Here is a 16,932-nt window from a genome sequence, read left to right on the forward strand (position 1 = left end):
TTCTAAACTAAGCCGCGTTATCGTAATTTAATATTTTGTACATGTTTCTCATTTAGATGCAGAAAGAATCGGCAGTAGCGAGCAGCAGAGAGAACGAGAATTGCAACCGAACGACAACCATATCCCTATCGCAGGGCACGTCGATCCCAACGAAAATGAGCTCATTGAGCAACCGAAGCAACTGTACCCACCTGTACCAGGAGCAGGGTACATTCCTCCAGCGAATGTAGTCGAGCAATCAGCTCCCGTTGTACTAGGATTCCAACACGAAAGAGATGTACCCAGAGTAGAGTGTAAGTAAAAAAAAAATCAATAGAAATCACCAAACACTCTTATCACAATTTATTTAGTAAACAATTTAAAATGGTCCTCAACTTATTTACTTACTGTCGTTAAATTTGAAAGAACACTCTGCAGGACGAGTTTAAAGAAATATCATAGAAATTCTAGAAAATCACAATGACTAGCAATGCACCCAGGTCTAATTTTAAATGCTTAATTACTTCGCATAGATCTTTTCTGAAATAGGCCATATTATTACTGTCGAATATAGGGGACATTTCCCTAATAAAATATTTCTGCACTGTTCGTGGCACATACCCTTTTCTCTTGTTTGTAATAAAGAATAGAATATTCTAAGGAAGAAAAATCAGGAAACAGTTTTCTTTACTATTCATCCATTTATTCACATCGAGTCACACTTTATTTCTATATAATTTCCGATAAGAAATTCCTTATCACAGTTACGAATGTTTCTTAAAGATAATAAAAATTATTTTCTTCATAAACTACTAATTTCACAAGAAACTAGCTGGGTTTCCGCGTGATTGTTAAAATAAATTTGCTCTGTTTTTTCTCGCGAGCTACTCATCGCTCACACTTACGTGAACGTCTACTTTTTCTCGACTGCCAAGCAAAACAAGAAATCTCTTCTGCATAAATTTCAAGATAACGGGAATGCGCTGCCATCTGAGGTAAGGAAGGGGAACTAATCTCGATTATTACATATATCATATAGTAAAAACCACTCATCACTGAGTTGTATAACATGGTAGGAGTACCAATAACAGATCCAAAAATGAGTGGATTTATAGCTAGATTATTGACTAAAGCAACTGAGACGCTGAGTGGAAGAGGGAAGAGCAGGATAGATAAATCAATTGTCACGATTTTCGTTAATTTTGCCAAATAAATAACTTTTATAAAAATAGCAAATCCTGTGAATTAAAAAAACAAAAATTAACAATGTTAAAATTTCTTCAAGTGTAATTGATAGTGTTCCAATTGGTTTCATTATGTTATTTAGTTATAGTGTATCTATAAGTATCGAACGTGTAAGGCGAATAAACAAAGATGCCAAGAAATTATGAGTCATAATAAATAAACTAAAGTAAGAAAATTAATCTGAATATCACTATTCAATAAAAACTGGCGATTGTAGACCACTTCATTGACCGTCATTATACCCCAATCAGCGCCCAGGGTTTCTCAAGACTAATTGGTCTAAGATTACGAAAATGTTGAATTTTCTAAACTATTATATTGAAAACTTCATAAACCAATCAGATTTTTTAGCAGAAGAGGAAACCTTTCATTTACTTATTTAAAAGTTGAAGTGTTAAGAATAATTCGCAGTATATAATTCCTTAGGTCCAAAGGGTTGTATAAAATTTAAATTTCATAATTTTTGGAAGTAATTTTTAGTCAGAAACAATATAAAATAGTGTCATTTACGTCATTAAAATCCTTTTGAAAACATAACTAAAAACTGAATTTTATAATGAATATGAGAAATTTTTGTTGAATAATTCTTGAGATACTACATAAATTATGAAAATTATTCTGTAATACACATAAGACTTAAATGCTGAACGACTCTGTTTTCAATACTCATATTTAAAAAAAAATAATAGTTTCAGTAAAAAATGTTTTTATATTAATCGCAGTTTAACCATTTCCACTTTAATTTAATAAGGAAGTTTTACGAGAACCGATAGAAAATTAGAGAGACAGTACATTACGGCTGAAGGCCTTTATAATGGTATGATTGAATTATATGACTATTAAAATTTGAAGTTTTAAAATATTTTGATGAAGAAGCTATTAAAAGACAAGTCACATAGAATATTTAATTGAAAACTTTAACGAGCATTAAGAGTGGCTAATAGGCTGGTCGCCAAAGGCGGCTAGTCTTTGACCTATTGATAAATTGTATTGAAATGTGGAAATAAGTGGAAAAATTTATTAAATGAATGCATTTGTTATGTACACTGCTTAGGGCCACAAAATATCGAAACAGAGTCTAATAGCCTTACTACTTTTTTTAATCTGTGTGTGTGCGTTTATTTTTCTTTATGATATAAAAACTGAAAATAAATACATATATTGCAGTATTTAAAGAAAAAAAGATTATGCGGTTAAGGAAGCCGGAACTTTAGACATGCAATCTTAATTCATCAAATCATCAGTTTCGAATTCAGCACTCAGTTCAGATAACATATAAGTCATTGCCTAATATGTAACAAAAAATGCGGTTAAATTGTTTTAGAAGTATATTTCAAGGTTTATACATATGGTTATCAAAACATAAGCTACAAAAAGGAAATGAAAAAAAAAACCTTCCTAAAAGATAATTTGTTTTATCAAAATGAGTTCATGGCCTTTGCAGCAGAATCTAGAGAGCAAGTTTAGGTTCCTGAATTATTCCTTATCAGAATGTCTAGTGGTTTATTTTTTAAGATCTAGCTTAAGCACTTGCTTGAAAGAAAGAAATATCATTTGTAAGATATGAAATATTGTTTGGATTTTAAATCATAATAAAATTCCTATATTTTTGAGTTTTCGCATACAATATAATGAAAAAAAAAAACCTATAGAGATAAATCAATAAAATGTCAGATGTCTCATGAAAACTACAAGAAATATTTTCCTGACTAAAAAGATATATAAAACAAAAACTCTTCCAGTTTATAATTTTGTTGAGTGATTTGTTCAAAATTTAAAGCATAACTTAAGAGATATATTACTTAGTTTCTGAGCAATCCTTTATTTAAATACTAAAGATCGTCTGAAAAATAAAATGAAGGATTTTTTTCACATTATGAGCATAACAAACAACTACAAAATCTTTTTAGATCAATATATTGCTTATTCCGTAGCAATACAAAATATATTCAGTAATTATTACACCAAATTTAAACAAAACTACACAATTTTTATACAATATACATTTTATTTCATTTAGAAGATATTTCGTTAGAAGACTGTATCAAAATTGAATTTGACAGGATAACATTTAAAAATGTAAACACCATTAAAACGTAATCTATCCAAATATTAAAATCAATGCAAAAAAATATTATTTTCCAAGTAAGTATTTATCTTAAATAAAAGAAGCTCTTACAAAGGATTTCAATTTCACTTTTTGGGGGTGAACAATTAGGCAAGTCAGACGAATCATACATAATTTAGAGATTTGTATTTTCAACTTATCAGCAGTTTATAAAAATTGTATAATAGTCTGTAAACAGAAAAATAATGAAATATATACGGGTTTTTTTCCCCTTCTTCTTTGAAAGGCTTTCAGTTACAAAGTAACCAAGAAATATTTTACATTTCTTATTAGTAGTCAAAACTTTTAGGGATTCTAATATCAATTCTCGAACAGAATAGTTAATTTAATTAAAATTCTGCCTTTAGTGCGATAAAAGTTCTACATGAGAAAATAAATTATCTTTTATTGAAGGTAATATCCCTTTCTTGCTAGTTTGATTTTTACATTCGATACTTCTTAATTTAACACATAAATCCTTACGAATCTAAGTAAACTGCATTATTGAGCCTGAATTATTTCACATTAGCAATGGTTATTTGTATGTTTTCGATTCATTTTCATTTTAAAGTCGATGACACTGCAAAAGTTTGTGCTTGGAAAGCTGAATGCAATTACATCTCCACTGAAATGTCTTAAATATTTTTATGTGTTTTAGAACAATAGCAAGATCTCCATAAAGTTAAACAAAAAATTTTAAAGTTTAATTTTACAGAATGCAGATTATGAATATTTTAAATAGATTTTTTTAAATTTTAGAATTATACTCAGAGTCATTTAAGCAATCATAATAGAGCCAGGATGGCCTATGGTAAGATTTCGGCTTCCGAACAGCAGGGCTTCAGACCCGATTAAACAGAATAACCCTCGTGTAAGCGAGTCTGGTGCCCATTAAATCAGTCGGGGTTAATTTGCTCACGCTGGTATGTTAAGGAGGTTTGGAGAGAGAGTGCCAGTTCAAGTGCTGTCCTTGTCATCTGACAGCAGTTCAAGATTACGAAGTCTGTGTTTAGAAGTCTGTGCAAAATAGCCCTAGTGGTACTTTAAAACGGGGCGTTAGTGGGCGCCCCGTTTTAAAGTGGCGTTAGTTAATAAATTAGTGGCGGGTCGGCGTAACCAAATGATGGTTACAGTATTTCGAAAGAAAACATCTAACTAAAACACAAATTATCTGACATATACACGTTTAACGGCAGTATCATGTCATAATATTTTATTAATAAAAGTCATTTGCACTATAAACTGAACAGGCGTAAAGTTATAAAATTACCACAGCTTTGATACCTTTCGCAATCTGATACTTAAAAATATTTTTTTGAGAAACAACTTTTCGCGATTATTCAAATTAGATTTAATGGAGGATTAATTCAAGGGATTTTCCCGGTCACTTTGGTGGTAATCAGAGACGGATAGTTATAAATATTTTTTTCTAAAACATGTTTTTAAAATAAAAATAAATTACACAGAGTTCACATTTCTCACTTCCAATAACTCTACGCCCAGTTTCATTGCTCAACGAATGATATTTTTTTAAATTTGATTTTCAGACGTCACAGCTGATTGCTTCAGCAATTACATGAAAATCACTGTCCAGTTCAACGGTTCTTTTGATGGATTGGTCTATAGCACAGGTTACGCTCACGACAGTGATTGCGTTTACATCAACGGGTCAGGATTGGAGCGTTACGAGTTTTCAATACGGCTCAACAGGTGTGGCACTCTAGGAAGACCAGAATTCGAACCTTCTTCTAATGAAGTTCCGGCAAGTAGAAGTATTTTTATCATATTTGTTTGAAAAATTAATATTATAAAAGATGTGTCAAGCTTAATATGTTAGGAATTATTTAACATCTTAACTATTTTGCTTTTTTTGGCGGGGGGGGGGGACATGCACTGTCTGACTAAGCCAATTTAAAAAAATCCATAGATGTTTTTGTGAATGTGTTGATGAGACTTTGGAAGGTTGGACACCTCCCTCTTGGTACAATCCAACTCCCTCTATATGTTCTAAGAACGCATATGAAGATAGGAGAACAGAAAAGTGCTAGATTTTTTAGCATACGAAAAAACCGAGAGGAGTATACTCTCCATGGCTTTATAAGTTCCTACAATATTCCTTATTATTGTTGTGGGAAATAGTGCGTCGATATAGCACGCTTCACGCTCAATCAATAGCGAATGTTGTGGGTGGTTATTAATAGCTATGTATAAAGTGAGAAAATTTTAAAAATAAGCAACAGCATTTTTGTTAAAAAGTTTTTTTTATGTGCTATTATACTTACTTGGCCGCTCTTAAAAAGAGATTTTATAGATAAAATAGTGCTCAAGTACAAAATGCAAGAATATCGTTATTGAGCTTGTATTACAAATTCTTAGCAAACTGTTGATTTAATTCTTTTTTTGGAACAGGATCGCAATCACTTCATGTGGAACACTATTACTGTGCAATACAACCCAGAAATCGAAGAAGATTGGGATGAGCATTTTCAAGTCACCTGCGAGTATGGTTACGAATTTCGAAGAACTGTAACTTTTCCAGTTGTGGGAGTGGAGTAAGTTTTTTTAATAACTTTTTTTAATTATAACTAATTTATTATTTTAAATAATTATAATTTAATTATTTTATTAATAATTTTTTTAATAAGCAAGCAGTTACCATCGATGTCCATTAATCGATACCCTTTCAAATCTCCATCAGAAGTCAAGTCACCAATGCATATTAATTATAGTTGCTTTTGCAATTTAATGTCATTTCGTTCTATTGTTTATTTTGAAGCCATCTCGCTTTTTGACATTGATATCTTGGCATCCATTGGAGGTATGAAAGAGTACAAAAATGTGGATTTCTATCAAATGGAAGTTTTTATATGCAGTCTTTTGCACTTTGAGGACTGCATAACCTTTTGCACTGTCTTGTGGTCTCGTTACTCGGCTGCGAACCCCAAGGTCCCAGATTCTATCCTCGCTTATAACAATCCGCTGCATTGGTGACCCGGACGATAAGATTTCAACCTTTCTACAGTTGTTGTGATGCCATCTACACACAGCCACCCAAAGACGTCAGATTCACTTGACGCAGCAACACAAAGTCGTCAAACTCACTTGACGCAGCAACACAAAAAGGCCGCAGCAACACGAAGCCGTCAGACTCACTTGGCGCAAAAGCAACCACTCACCCACACACGCTCGCCTCAACGCTTGGCGCTACTGAAAAGGGTACAGGTTCATTACACTCAACAGCTAATACATCACCACTCAACAGCCATATCGATCGTCTCACCTCCAACTCACTGGAGGGAGAGTACTTTGTTGAAAAGCTTATATAAGCCAGATAACAGCTACGAAACACTGGCAGTTTCTTTTGTCTTGTGGTCTTGTTACTCGGCTGCGAACCACAAGGTTCCAGGTTCTATCCTCGTTCATAACAATCCGCTACAGCACAAAGCGAATAAAATTGTGAATTTCTGTCAAATGGATTTTTTTATATGCCATCTTTTGCCCTTCGAGGACAATATAATGTTAAAGCCGAAAATTCAGTAATTTTAAAATATTTTTTACAAAAAAAAGTGCATACATATCCATGAAAGAAATACTGCACATTATTCATGAAAGTGTTTATAATTCATAAAAGAAGACAATTTTGTTTAGTTACACAGACAATTTTTAGACCACTACCATCAATAGAAATAGAGTTGATCTTGTAGGACAAGATAAACTCCAAATAACTAAAGAATTAAAAACCTGATTTAAGAACAGTGTTTGGTCTACGAAATTAATTTTTTATGCAATTTCTCTCTAAACGTCTTTATTCTAACAGTTTTTATTGCATTCCCAAAAGCTTCTGTCACACTTTCCTTAGCTCATTCAAGATGGCGGATATTTGGCACGTTTATTACGGCTGGCACGATATCGCCTTATTTTGTGGGAAGCCAAACACTAATCTTAGGTCTTACTGAATGAAAATCATAAAGGATAAATTCAAACCAGAATTAATATTTGTGTCAAATTAAAAAAAAATAAAGTAAAAAGGCTGACATATCAAATCCATTTCAGGAAAAATACAGCCAGCCCTTACTTAGTAACACTTTCGCCACCTCAGTGTTACATGGAAGTCCGCACGGGTTTCAGTCCATCAGGTGGGCGCCTTACTGGACCCGTAACTGTGGGAGATCCTCTAACTCTCATGATTCATATGGAAAGTGACAGTAGTAAGTTCATTTGAATTTAATTGCATACTGTGTAACCTTTCAGGAAAAAAAATTGATGAATGTATACTTTCATGTATGAATGTCATTTACAACTTGAAATGAAATTGGTATTTAAATTGATTGAAAATTGGTATGAAATTGGGTATTTAATTAGATTATTTTATGAAAATTATGAATGAAATGTACAAATGTTGTAATAATGAATTAATAATGAAATGTATGATTTATCGTATCTTAATGCCACTTTTAATAATGTTTTATTTATCAAACGCTTGTCATGACGTTTATCCTATTATTTCCAGTAATGCAAAGTTTATCTTGTCAAATATGCAAGAGTAATATATAAACCTATGTATTCTGTCAGCTAGCATCAAAACTTCCAAATCCATTCTTTTAACCTTTTTCTAATGCCTGTATGTGTATGTCCGTCTGTATGCGAAAGGGTGCGTACGAATTTCTGAAAGAAATAGAAATAGCGATAGTTAAATTGAAGGAACTCTATCCATATAGCTCTAAAAATTAAATTATTTTTCAAGCAATCAATGACTAGAAACATTACCCAATTGCTCTCAAGATTTGTTCTCAGCTATTCGACTTTCCTATTTTTACCAGGAAAGAGAATAAGCCCCTCCCCGTTCTACTATTCTTTTCGTACACCCAACCACTGTGTGTCGCCCTGTTAATTTTTGATAAAATATTTACTATCTTGATATAGTCTCTAATATATCTACCCAATTTTTTACATTGCATAAATTTTCATACTTTATAACAAAATTTTAATCATTATACTTTTGTACATTATAGCTGAATTCGACGTCGCAGTCAGCAGTTGCTATGCCCATAATGGAGCTAAGAAGAAGCTGCAGCTTATTGACGCCAATGGGTACAAAGTTGATTCTTCTGTACAATGATCAATTATCTCTTTATATTTTGTTCTCTTCTTAAAGCCTTTTTTTCTCGAATTTTCCAGGTGCATACTTAAAGAGCAACTCATGAGTCCATTCCGAGGCGTTCGAAGCGCAGGTGGTAATAATCATATCGCTTTGTATGCTTACTTCAAAGCATTCCGATTTACCAGCAGCCCAGCCCTGTACTTAGAATGCGATGTTCATATGTGCCATGGTACATGTCCTGTAAGTAGTTTCGAACAACTTTAAAGTATCTTTCAGAATTAAACATAACAAAGTGACACCCATTTATCATAAGGTAAAACGAGTTGTGATTCATTGCAAAAGTGTCATGAGATGATACGAAATGCTCATGATTTATTATGAAATGTGCAATTTGGTTACAAGAGTCACGTGTGTTTCGGAGTAATCATGCGCTGTAAAAATCTTTCAGAGAGGATTATGAATGCCACAGAAAGTTTTAAAATTAAGACCATTTTTTTTAATAATCAAGTAATAATTATAATCTTATTTAATCTTCAAAGATTAAAATCAATAATTAATTTAATTTCAACTGATAAATTTGAATAATAAATTTAAATTGAATTAATAAATTAGCATATTTGATTAATGAATTTTATATTCTTGAATAATTATTAAATACAATAAGCAATTAAAACTCCATATGCGAAAGATGACTAATGAGATTTTTCCCTATCCAAATTGCTCGCATTTCCTAAAGTCTGAAATAAATAACCGTTTCTACGATCATGAAATCAAGGTTGTACCACAAAATTAATAGACATAGAAATAGCATGCATTATTCAAAAATCTATTTAATTTCCAAAGAAATTATTCAAAATATTATATAGCTTATAAAAAGTTGTTAATATTGAAATTGTCTAATAAATTTTAGCTAACTTCAACATTGAAGAAGCCGATAAAAATTGAACTTTAAACGAAGAATAAAACAAATGTAAATATAAAATACAAATTTTATTATTTTTTTATAATTTTAAAACATGAATTCAACTTTCAAATAAAAAAACCTGATATTGAAAGTATTATTACGAATATTTATTTATTTATTTATTACAAATGCCCAGAAGATTGGCTATGACGCCATTAGATCTCTAGCCTTCCAATATTTCTGAACTTTGCAATTTTGTGTAGAGCACGAGTCAAGATGAATAGCAGCAAAAATTTGATATTGTCTGTCGAGAGGACATAAAGGAGATTCACAAAACCCGAGCCAGTACAAGTATGCGGGTAAAGAGTCATAGTCTGTAGTAAGGCGGAAAAATACCACAGCTGCATTTCTAGGAAAATCTGGGATCAACTATGTATAACTGAAAGCAGTGAGGCCCATGACTTACCGGCAGAGTGACACAGCTCTCTGCTTTATCCTGTCTTCTTTTTATCAGGAGTCTAACTGAATGAAATGAGGAGCTTTTCAAAGGTCTCTGGAGGACTTGTAGTTAATAGCATATAAGCCAGTTAACAACTACACAACCCGAGCAATTGCTTTTGTATCATGGACATGTTACTGGACTGCGAACCACAAAGTCCCAGGTTCTATCCTCACTCATCCCAATCCGCTACATTGGTGACCTCGAACGATGAACCTTCAACCTTCGTACAGCTGTTGTGGTGTCATCTACCCGCAACCAAAGTGGTCAGACTCACTTGACGCAGCAACAGCATCAGCAACCACTCACCCACACACGCTCGCCGCAACTCAAATGGGCACAGGCGCATTAGAATCAACAGCTAATACATCACCACCGCTCAATAGCCATATCGTTCGTCTCACCTCCGACTCACTAGAGGGAGAGTCTGTAGTGAATAGCATATAAGCCAGTTAACAAGTACGCTACCCGAACAATTGTTTTTGTATTGTGGTCACGTTACTGGGCTGCGAACCACAAGGTCCCAGGTTCTACCCCCGCGCAATTCAATCCGCCAATGATTCTTGCACCCCTTTTGGCTAAAAAGTCGGCAGCCTTGTTCCCAGGAATCCTATAGTGAGCTGAGATCAACTGGAAAGAAACAAAGATTGACGTTGAGAACTCTATGCACTCTAGTATACGGGTATTATCTGTGCATTATCTATTTGCAAGAGACTGAATATTATTTCGATTATAAATGATGCCCATTTTGTGTGTCTCTTTAGGCTCAGCGATGCCATTGGAAAAGTCTGACGAAACGATCAGCAGACATGCAACTGGAAGCAGACAATTCGTCCCTGACTTCAGAGAATGTGAGTTTGTTTCAAGCACTTCAAGTCTTGCAAGAATCTTCAGAAGCTTTAGGTTCAGGAAAAGTGAAAGCAGGTAACATAGTTTATTGAGAATCAGATTTCTTCTAAGTGTATTCTCCGAATAAATCTGACTTTCTTATATAAAAAATTAAGAAGAAAATGTCAATCTTATAACATTTTTTTAATTCAGATTTGGTTTTCAATCAACATAATCACTTTTATTCCTGTTTTAATCGAATACATTGTTTTTTTAATATAAATTCTCATTTCAAATACATTTATAAAATTAATCTATTATCTGAGAACCCATCAAATTTTTTTTTATATATCTTTGAAACTTTTTTATTCTCTAAACAGTTTCTCATCTTCAAGATTTGTTGATAACTATATAATTCATGTTTTAATCTATAACTTAAAATATTTGGATATGAACACAATATCTTACAAAACATTTTGAACTTTTAATTATTAGCGAAGATAGACATTTCCAAAACTTTTCTATCCCTCACTGCTTTTTGATATAAAAAATAAATCTAACAATTATTTTTAAATATCGACAAAAGAAACACATAATAAAACTGCATAATTAATTAAAAATTTTACAATTTAAAAAACAATTTAATGCAAGAAGTAAGTGATTGAACGTGTGTGAGTATGCATGTAAACATTCTGTAATATAGAAATAACTTTAACATTCTGAAATACAAAAATAACTTTAACATTCTGTTGTTGTTGTTGTTGTTTTTGGGGGGGGGTAATTTTGTCATATTTTTACTCCTTTTGCATTTTTGGAATTTTTGAAATACAGTCACAATCCACTTGATTCTGTAGTTTTGTATGACTACTATTTTTAGCCCATTGATCATTTTTGCAGATGAACTTCCTAGTAGCACTTTATGTTTACCTGTCCTGGCCCTGACCGCGGTCACGACTGCTTTTCTGGCCTGTCTCTTGCTTTCGACTGTCCTTTGCATTCTGCTGTGCCTCAGGATGAGGAGAATGAAAGAAGTGGGCAGTGTCTCGGACATCAATCCTTATATGACCAATGCCTTCATGCATGGACAACCCTCTCGAAAGAGGCTCTAGGAAGGCTACGTTCAATTGAAGATATTAGCGAAAACAAATTGAAAAGAAAACAGAGAGAGAAAATATGCATTCATTGATCGAGATTTCTCGTGTTTAAAGGTTGAAATTCTGTACCAAAGCATTTTTCCTGCTGCTTTGGGAGCAATTTCAAACAGTTCGTACTATATATTTAACAATATCATACTTATTTATGTATCTCATAGATTTCACATTAAAAGCTGGTGGAAATGTATTTTATCATTGAAATGGAAATTTTATATTACCATTAGGAGAAATGACATGAGCAACTCTCGTGTCTTATATATTTATTGTACAAACGGTAATTTGTAAGAAGGATTAAACAAAGTTTTTTGATTACTTAATATTTTTGTATATATATATAATATATATTCTAATTTACGAAGTTTTAAATTAAAATTTAGATGCGGAAATGCAGAAACAGTACAAAACAAAACAAAAAATTATTTTAGAAGCTACATCAGCTAATTTGAAATGCCAAAAAATTATTTCAAATGTTTCATTCAACCTGTTGTATACATTAGATGAATTCTTTAATTTTACTTTAGTTACATATTAATGTCTTGTTTTATTATGATTATATTTTAATTATTAGTTTCTTCGATTAAAAAATTATATTAATTATTGGCCGCTTATGCGTATAATTTCCAAACCCGAAAAGATTCTTATATACTTATATTCCTTATCAAAAATTAATAATAATTTGCCTGCAGTACAAAATATTGTGCATTAAAAATTAATTAAGAGTCAAATAAAAATTATATCAATAAAAAAAAGATAGAGATAAGAAAATCCATTGATCCTGCTTTTCTAAAAGGATAATTCATAAATAAATTTATATGTTATGGAACTTTATTCAGTAAATTGGATAAGTAAATAAACTGCAATAGTCAAAAATAAATAGAAAAAATTTTAAATGTTGATTCAAAATAAAATCAGTTCATTAGATATTAATATAGCTCTAAGATCATTTATTTATTTATTTTCAGTCAGTTTTTACTTTTTATATTAGAATTCTGATGAATTTGAAAGTTATTGAAAGTACACTTCTATATTATTTTCATTGCTTTACTCATATATTTATGGAATTCATAAATTACTTCGATCATAAGTTAAATAGGTGTAGGAATAACATAAGAAAATCTACACAGTAATTCATTTTAAAATAATAAAAAAAATCAAATTGTAATTTTTTTGTGCAGATAAATTCTTTACTTTCTTTTCGAAATTTAGAAAATACTTTAAAGAATTACCATTCAAATTTTTTTTTCCGACATAGCGAGAATTAAAAAAATGAAATCTGATAAATCATAAAACGTTTCCATTCGTAGCAACTTTTATGGCTTTTGAATAAAAAGTCATAAAAGTATTTTTGTCCAGAGGATTTAGAATTCAATATATTCAATTAAACATATTCAATTAAACATATATATTCAATTAAACATATTCAATTAAACATAGAATTCAATTAAACATATAAATGAAATCAATCATAATTCTACATAAGAAAGAGTTTCATATTTATCTTAACAGCCCCTATTTCGTCAATTTGACTGTCATGCGAGTTTCATGTCCATATTTATAGAAACTTTGATAGCCATTTTGGGGAAAGTACGGAAAAAAAGAGGAAGTACATTTTGATTTATTCCACCTGCTTATTTAGATTGTTTGGACTGATTTAACTGCATTCAACGTAAGTTATTACATTTGAAGAATATTTATATTTTTAAAAAATCAAGGAATTTCTATAGGGTAATTGTAACATTCCCCCTTTTAAGAAAATTAGCATAATTATTATTAACTGTCATAAAAAAAATTTTTAATTTAGTCAAAAATGTTTGCTTTCAAACTTTTATTTTTCTCTATATGTGACAAACTTTACTATCCACTAAATTAACCAGAAAAAAAAATTATCAAATATATCGAAATAAATTTCTTATTAACTAAATATTGATAGAATATCTAATTTTTACACAATAAAAAACAATATCATTAATTATAATAAAATAAATGTTAATATCATTAAATAGAATAGAATATAAATATTTTAAATATTTCTATTTTTAAATGAATGCAAAGATATGATTACTACGAGTAGAACAGAGACACAAAAATTATTAGCAATCATATACGAATAATTTGATTACGAAATATAAAGTGTATTTAAAAGTGTATATATTGTGCAATATTTTACTGTTTGCATGTATTATTTTTATGCTATGTAGTTATGTTTCATTGGCTGTAATAAAATTGTGATGCAAATAGTTCCTTGGTGGATGTTGGATTCATGTGAATAAAGATACTTGTCTATATGTTTGGAATGATTTCTTTCTGTAAAGATAAAGCAATCCTTTTTTACTTTCTCGTTTAAGTAGCCAAAATCGCCAAAAAAATTCCAACTCGAGATTTTGAGGAATCTTTCATTTTTAGAGACTCTGTTGTTGTGTTGTGACTTATGGCACTTTACAAGCCCGCAGACTGTTTACAAGTTATATGTCAGTAATTTAAGTCGAGTGAGCGTCTCTTGCTTTTTCAGTAGCGTCAACTACTGAAAAGCAAAATCAACTACTGAGTACGACTTAGCTATTTCATGCGTCACATTCACATGCACAACCCTTTTTACAAGGGGGGGGGGCATATTCACACACAGAACACAGAAGAAGAACCACCATGCCCGAACCGGGACTCGAACCCGGGATGCCCAGATCACGGTTTAGATGTTCTTGATTTCGAACATTTCTGGAAAATATCTGTATATCTGTGACGAAGATAACTCGCTAGACAGATGATATGTGATATACGGTCTTTATAAATTTCTGTTAAATTTAAATTTATAAATTTCTGTCAAATTTTCAGTAAATTCGATTCAGAGCAAATCTGTTGTCCAGCTGTTCGAATATAAATTAACAGAAATTCTACAAAACTAAGAGAGCTAAATCAATAAAATTCGGTATGCAGATTATATTACATATATAATGAAGACACCTATCAAATTTTGATACAAATCCAATCAAAGATTGAAAGTTTATAATTTCAGAAACATACAAACGCTACAATTCTAAAGCTCAATAATTTTAATGCATCAAATTTGGTACAAAATTTTGTGAGTGCAATTGTAGTTTGGTGTCAAATTTTGGTTTCAATTGGATGGGGAAAATTGCATATTGCACAAATTCAGCTTTATTAGAAAGTATGCTAGAAAGTTTTGGGAGACCTCTTCTGCTTATTTAGCTTTTGTGTTCAAATGCATACTGACAGATAATAGAGAATTCTCCTCGATAGATTTCGTTGAAATTTGAAAGAATTTACAAATTTAGTGTTAAGATTACGAACCAAATTTAATTCTAGCTCAATAGGGGTTTTGAGTAATCATTTTCGCAGAAATACAAGCAAACATAGCCCCAAAAAAAGTGTCTTTTGGAATCAGGAACAAGGAGATTCAAAAAGTTCAGTTTTTTCACGATTACGAACTTTCTTTCACTTTGAATACTTAGCACAAGAGAAAGAGAAAAATTGCATTTTTAGAGCATTTAGGTTTTTATATCTTGTAATGCAGAAAAGACAAAAATTTCGGTTCGAAAATTTTTTCAAAGACTATTTGTTTTGCTTTTGTTTTAGAAACAACATATATATATATATATATATATATATAAACTAGAAAGGAGTTTTAGAATCCATTTAATACTATCACTAATCTTCTTATGGGCACAAAGTCTTCTCAAACACACTGGAGTACATATTTATTAACTAATTTATACAAAACAAAAAGTAATTTAAGGAATAATTTAAATAAATCTGCAATAATAACAATTTGTGTGGGGGGTGCTACTCTAAAAAGTAGACCAATGGACCTGGAGTCCTCAAATCCCCAATCTATTTAGGAATATTAAAATATGCATCTTTAAAGTAATTTTTTAAAAAAAATTATTTAATTAAAATTTTTGCAAAAATCTATTACTTCCAGAATATTGCCAGGCAACATTCTGGCAATTTCCATCTATTACTTCCAGAAATATTACCGGCAAAATAAATAGATCTTGCTTCGAATTATGTATCAAGGAAAGCAGAAAAGTGAGTTCCAAAACGAATTTTAAAAACATTGATTAATTAAAAATTAATTGAGATTTCGATGTTCTTCCCAGATAATTTCCCAAAACATTATAGCACAAAATAATTTCTACATCATTTTGCAATTCATAAAATTATTTTCTTTCTGTTGATACCAATTTATCTATCGTATAATTTTTAATAATTAAAAAAAATTCAAGTTCCAATGATTTTGTCATAGTTGCAAAGCAATTCAAACCATTTCATTGTTGCATCAAATATGAAATAAACGCTATTTTCATCCTATTATTAAAAGCTAAGAAAGAAAATTCTGTTTATTATCTGCGCAGTTTGCATGAAGAATAAGAAAAGACAGTTACTGTACCTGAGAAATTACGGTGGGCAATTAGAAGAGAGATCGCTAGGATAAAGTTTTTATCCTATTATGTTAAAGAGCTTGTTAAAGTTTAGTTGACTCTATTACATCATAGGGCTTGGATTCATTAGAAAAGTCATGTACTCATTATATCGAGCAAGTGTAAGGCTTTCAAAATAACACAATTTAAATGCGTTACTATTTGAAACTTAAAAACACTTTGTTGAAGGAATAATGATCTTTAAATTATAAATAAAGGATTTAATTGAAATTAAGCACAATTAGCATTGACGGCGGATGTGTAGATCAGCAGAGGAGGCTAGTCTTATTCTTTAAAATAAGAAGGGTAAATTTATCGTACAGGCGAAGAAGATAAATAATTTTTCTATGAGAAAATTCCCTTTTCAGTGGAATAAAATAGTGATACGAGATAGTGATAAAATAGTGATAGTTCAGCATTTGAAGGAGCAAGCGATGCTGGATGCAGTGATTCAGGTCATTGAACTGAGAGTAAGTCATAATAAAGAGAAGAAACTTGAAATTGATTTATTTTAATTAAAGAGATAAAAAGACATAGATTAAGGAATGAACTCATGATTACAATCTTACTACAAAAAGAATATTTCCACCCATCCTCCAATCATTATAATTTTGAAGCTTTCAAAATATAGCTTCTAATTTTTTTATGAGTTGAAATACGATTTTACTGGAATTATGAA

At 31.0% G+C, this 16,932-nt stretch overlaps 1 protein-coding gene across 1 annotated transcript; it reads left to right on the plus strand.

Annotated features, from left to right (window-relative positions):
* Positions 1-223: 223 nt before the first annotated feature.
* LOC129962149 (cuticlin-6-like) lies at positions 224-12,085 on the plus strand (the record flags this gene model as incomplete). Its single annotated transcript, XM_056075887.1, has 8 exons — positions 224-293; positions 4,879-5,087; positions 5,741-5,883; positions 7,385-7,539; positions 8,344-8,422; positions 8,510-8,672; positions 10,600-10,759; positions 11,561-12,085. Coding segments are annotated over 8 exons (1,191 nt in total), but the record flags the coding sequence as incomplete, so codon positions are not given.
* Between the last annotated feature and the right edge of the window lie 4,847 nt (positions 12,086-16,932).

This window comes from Argiope bruennichi, chromosome 2, assembly GCF_947563725.1.
Source record: "Argiope bruennichi chromosome 2, qqArgBrue1.1, whole genome shotgun sequence".
Classification (NCBI taxonomy): Eukaryota; Metazoa; Arthropoda; class Arachnida; order Araneae; family Araneidae; genus Argiope; species Argiope bruennichi.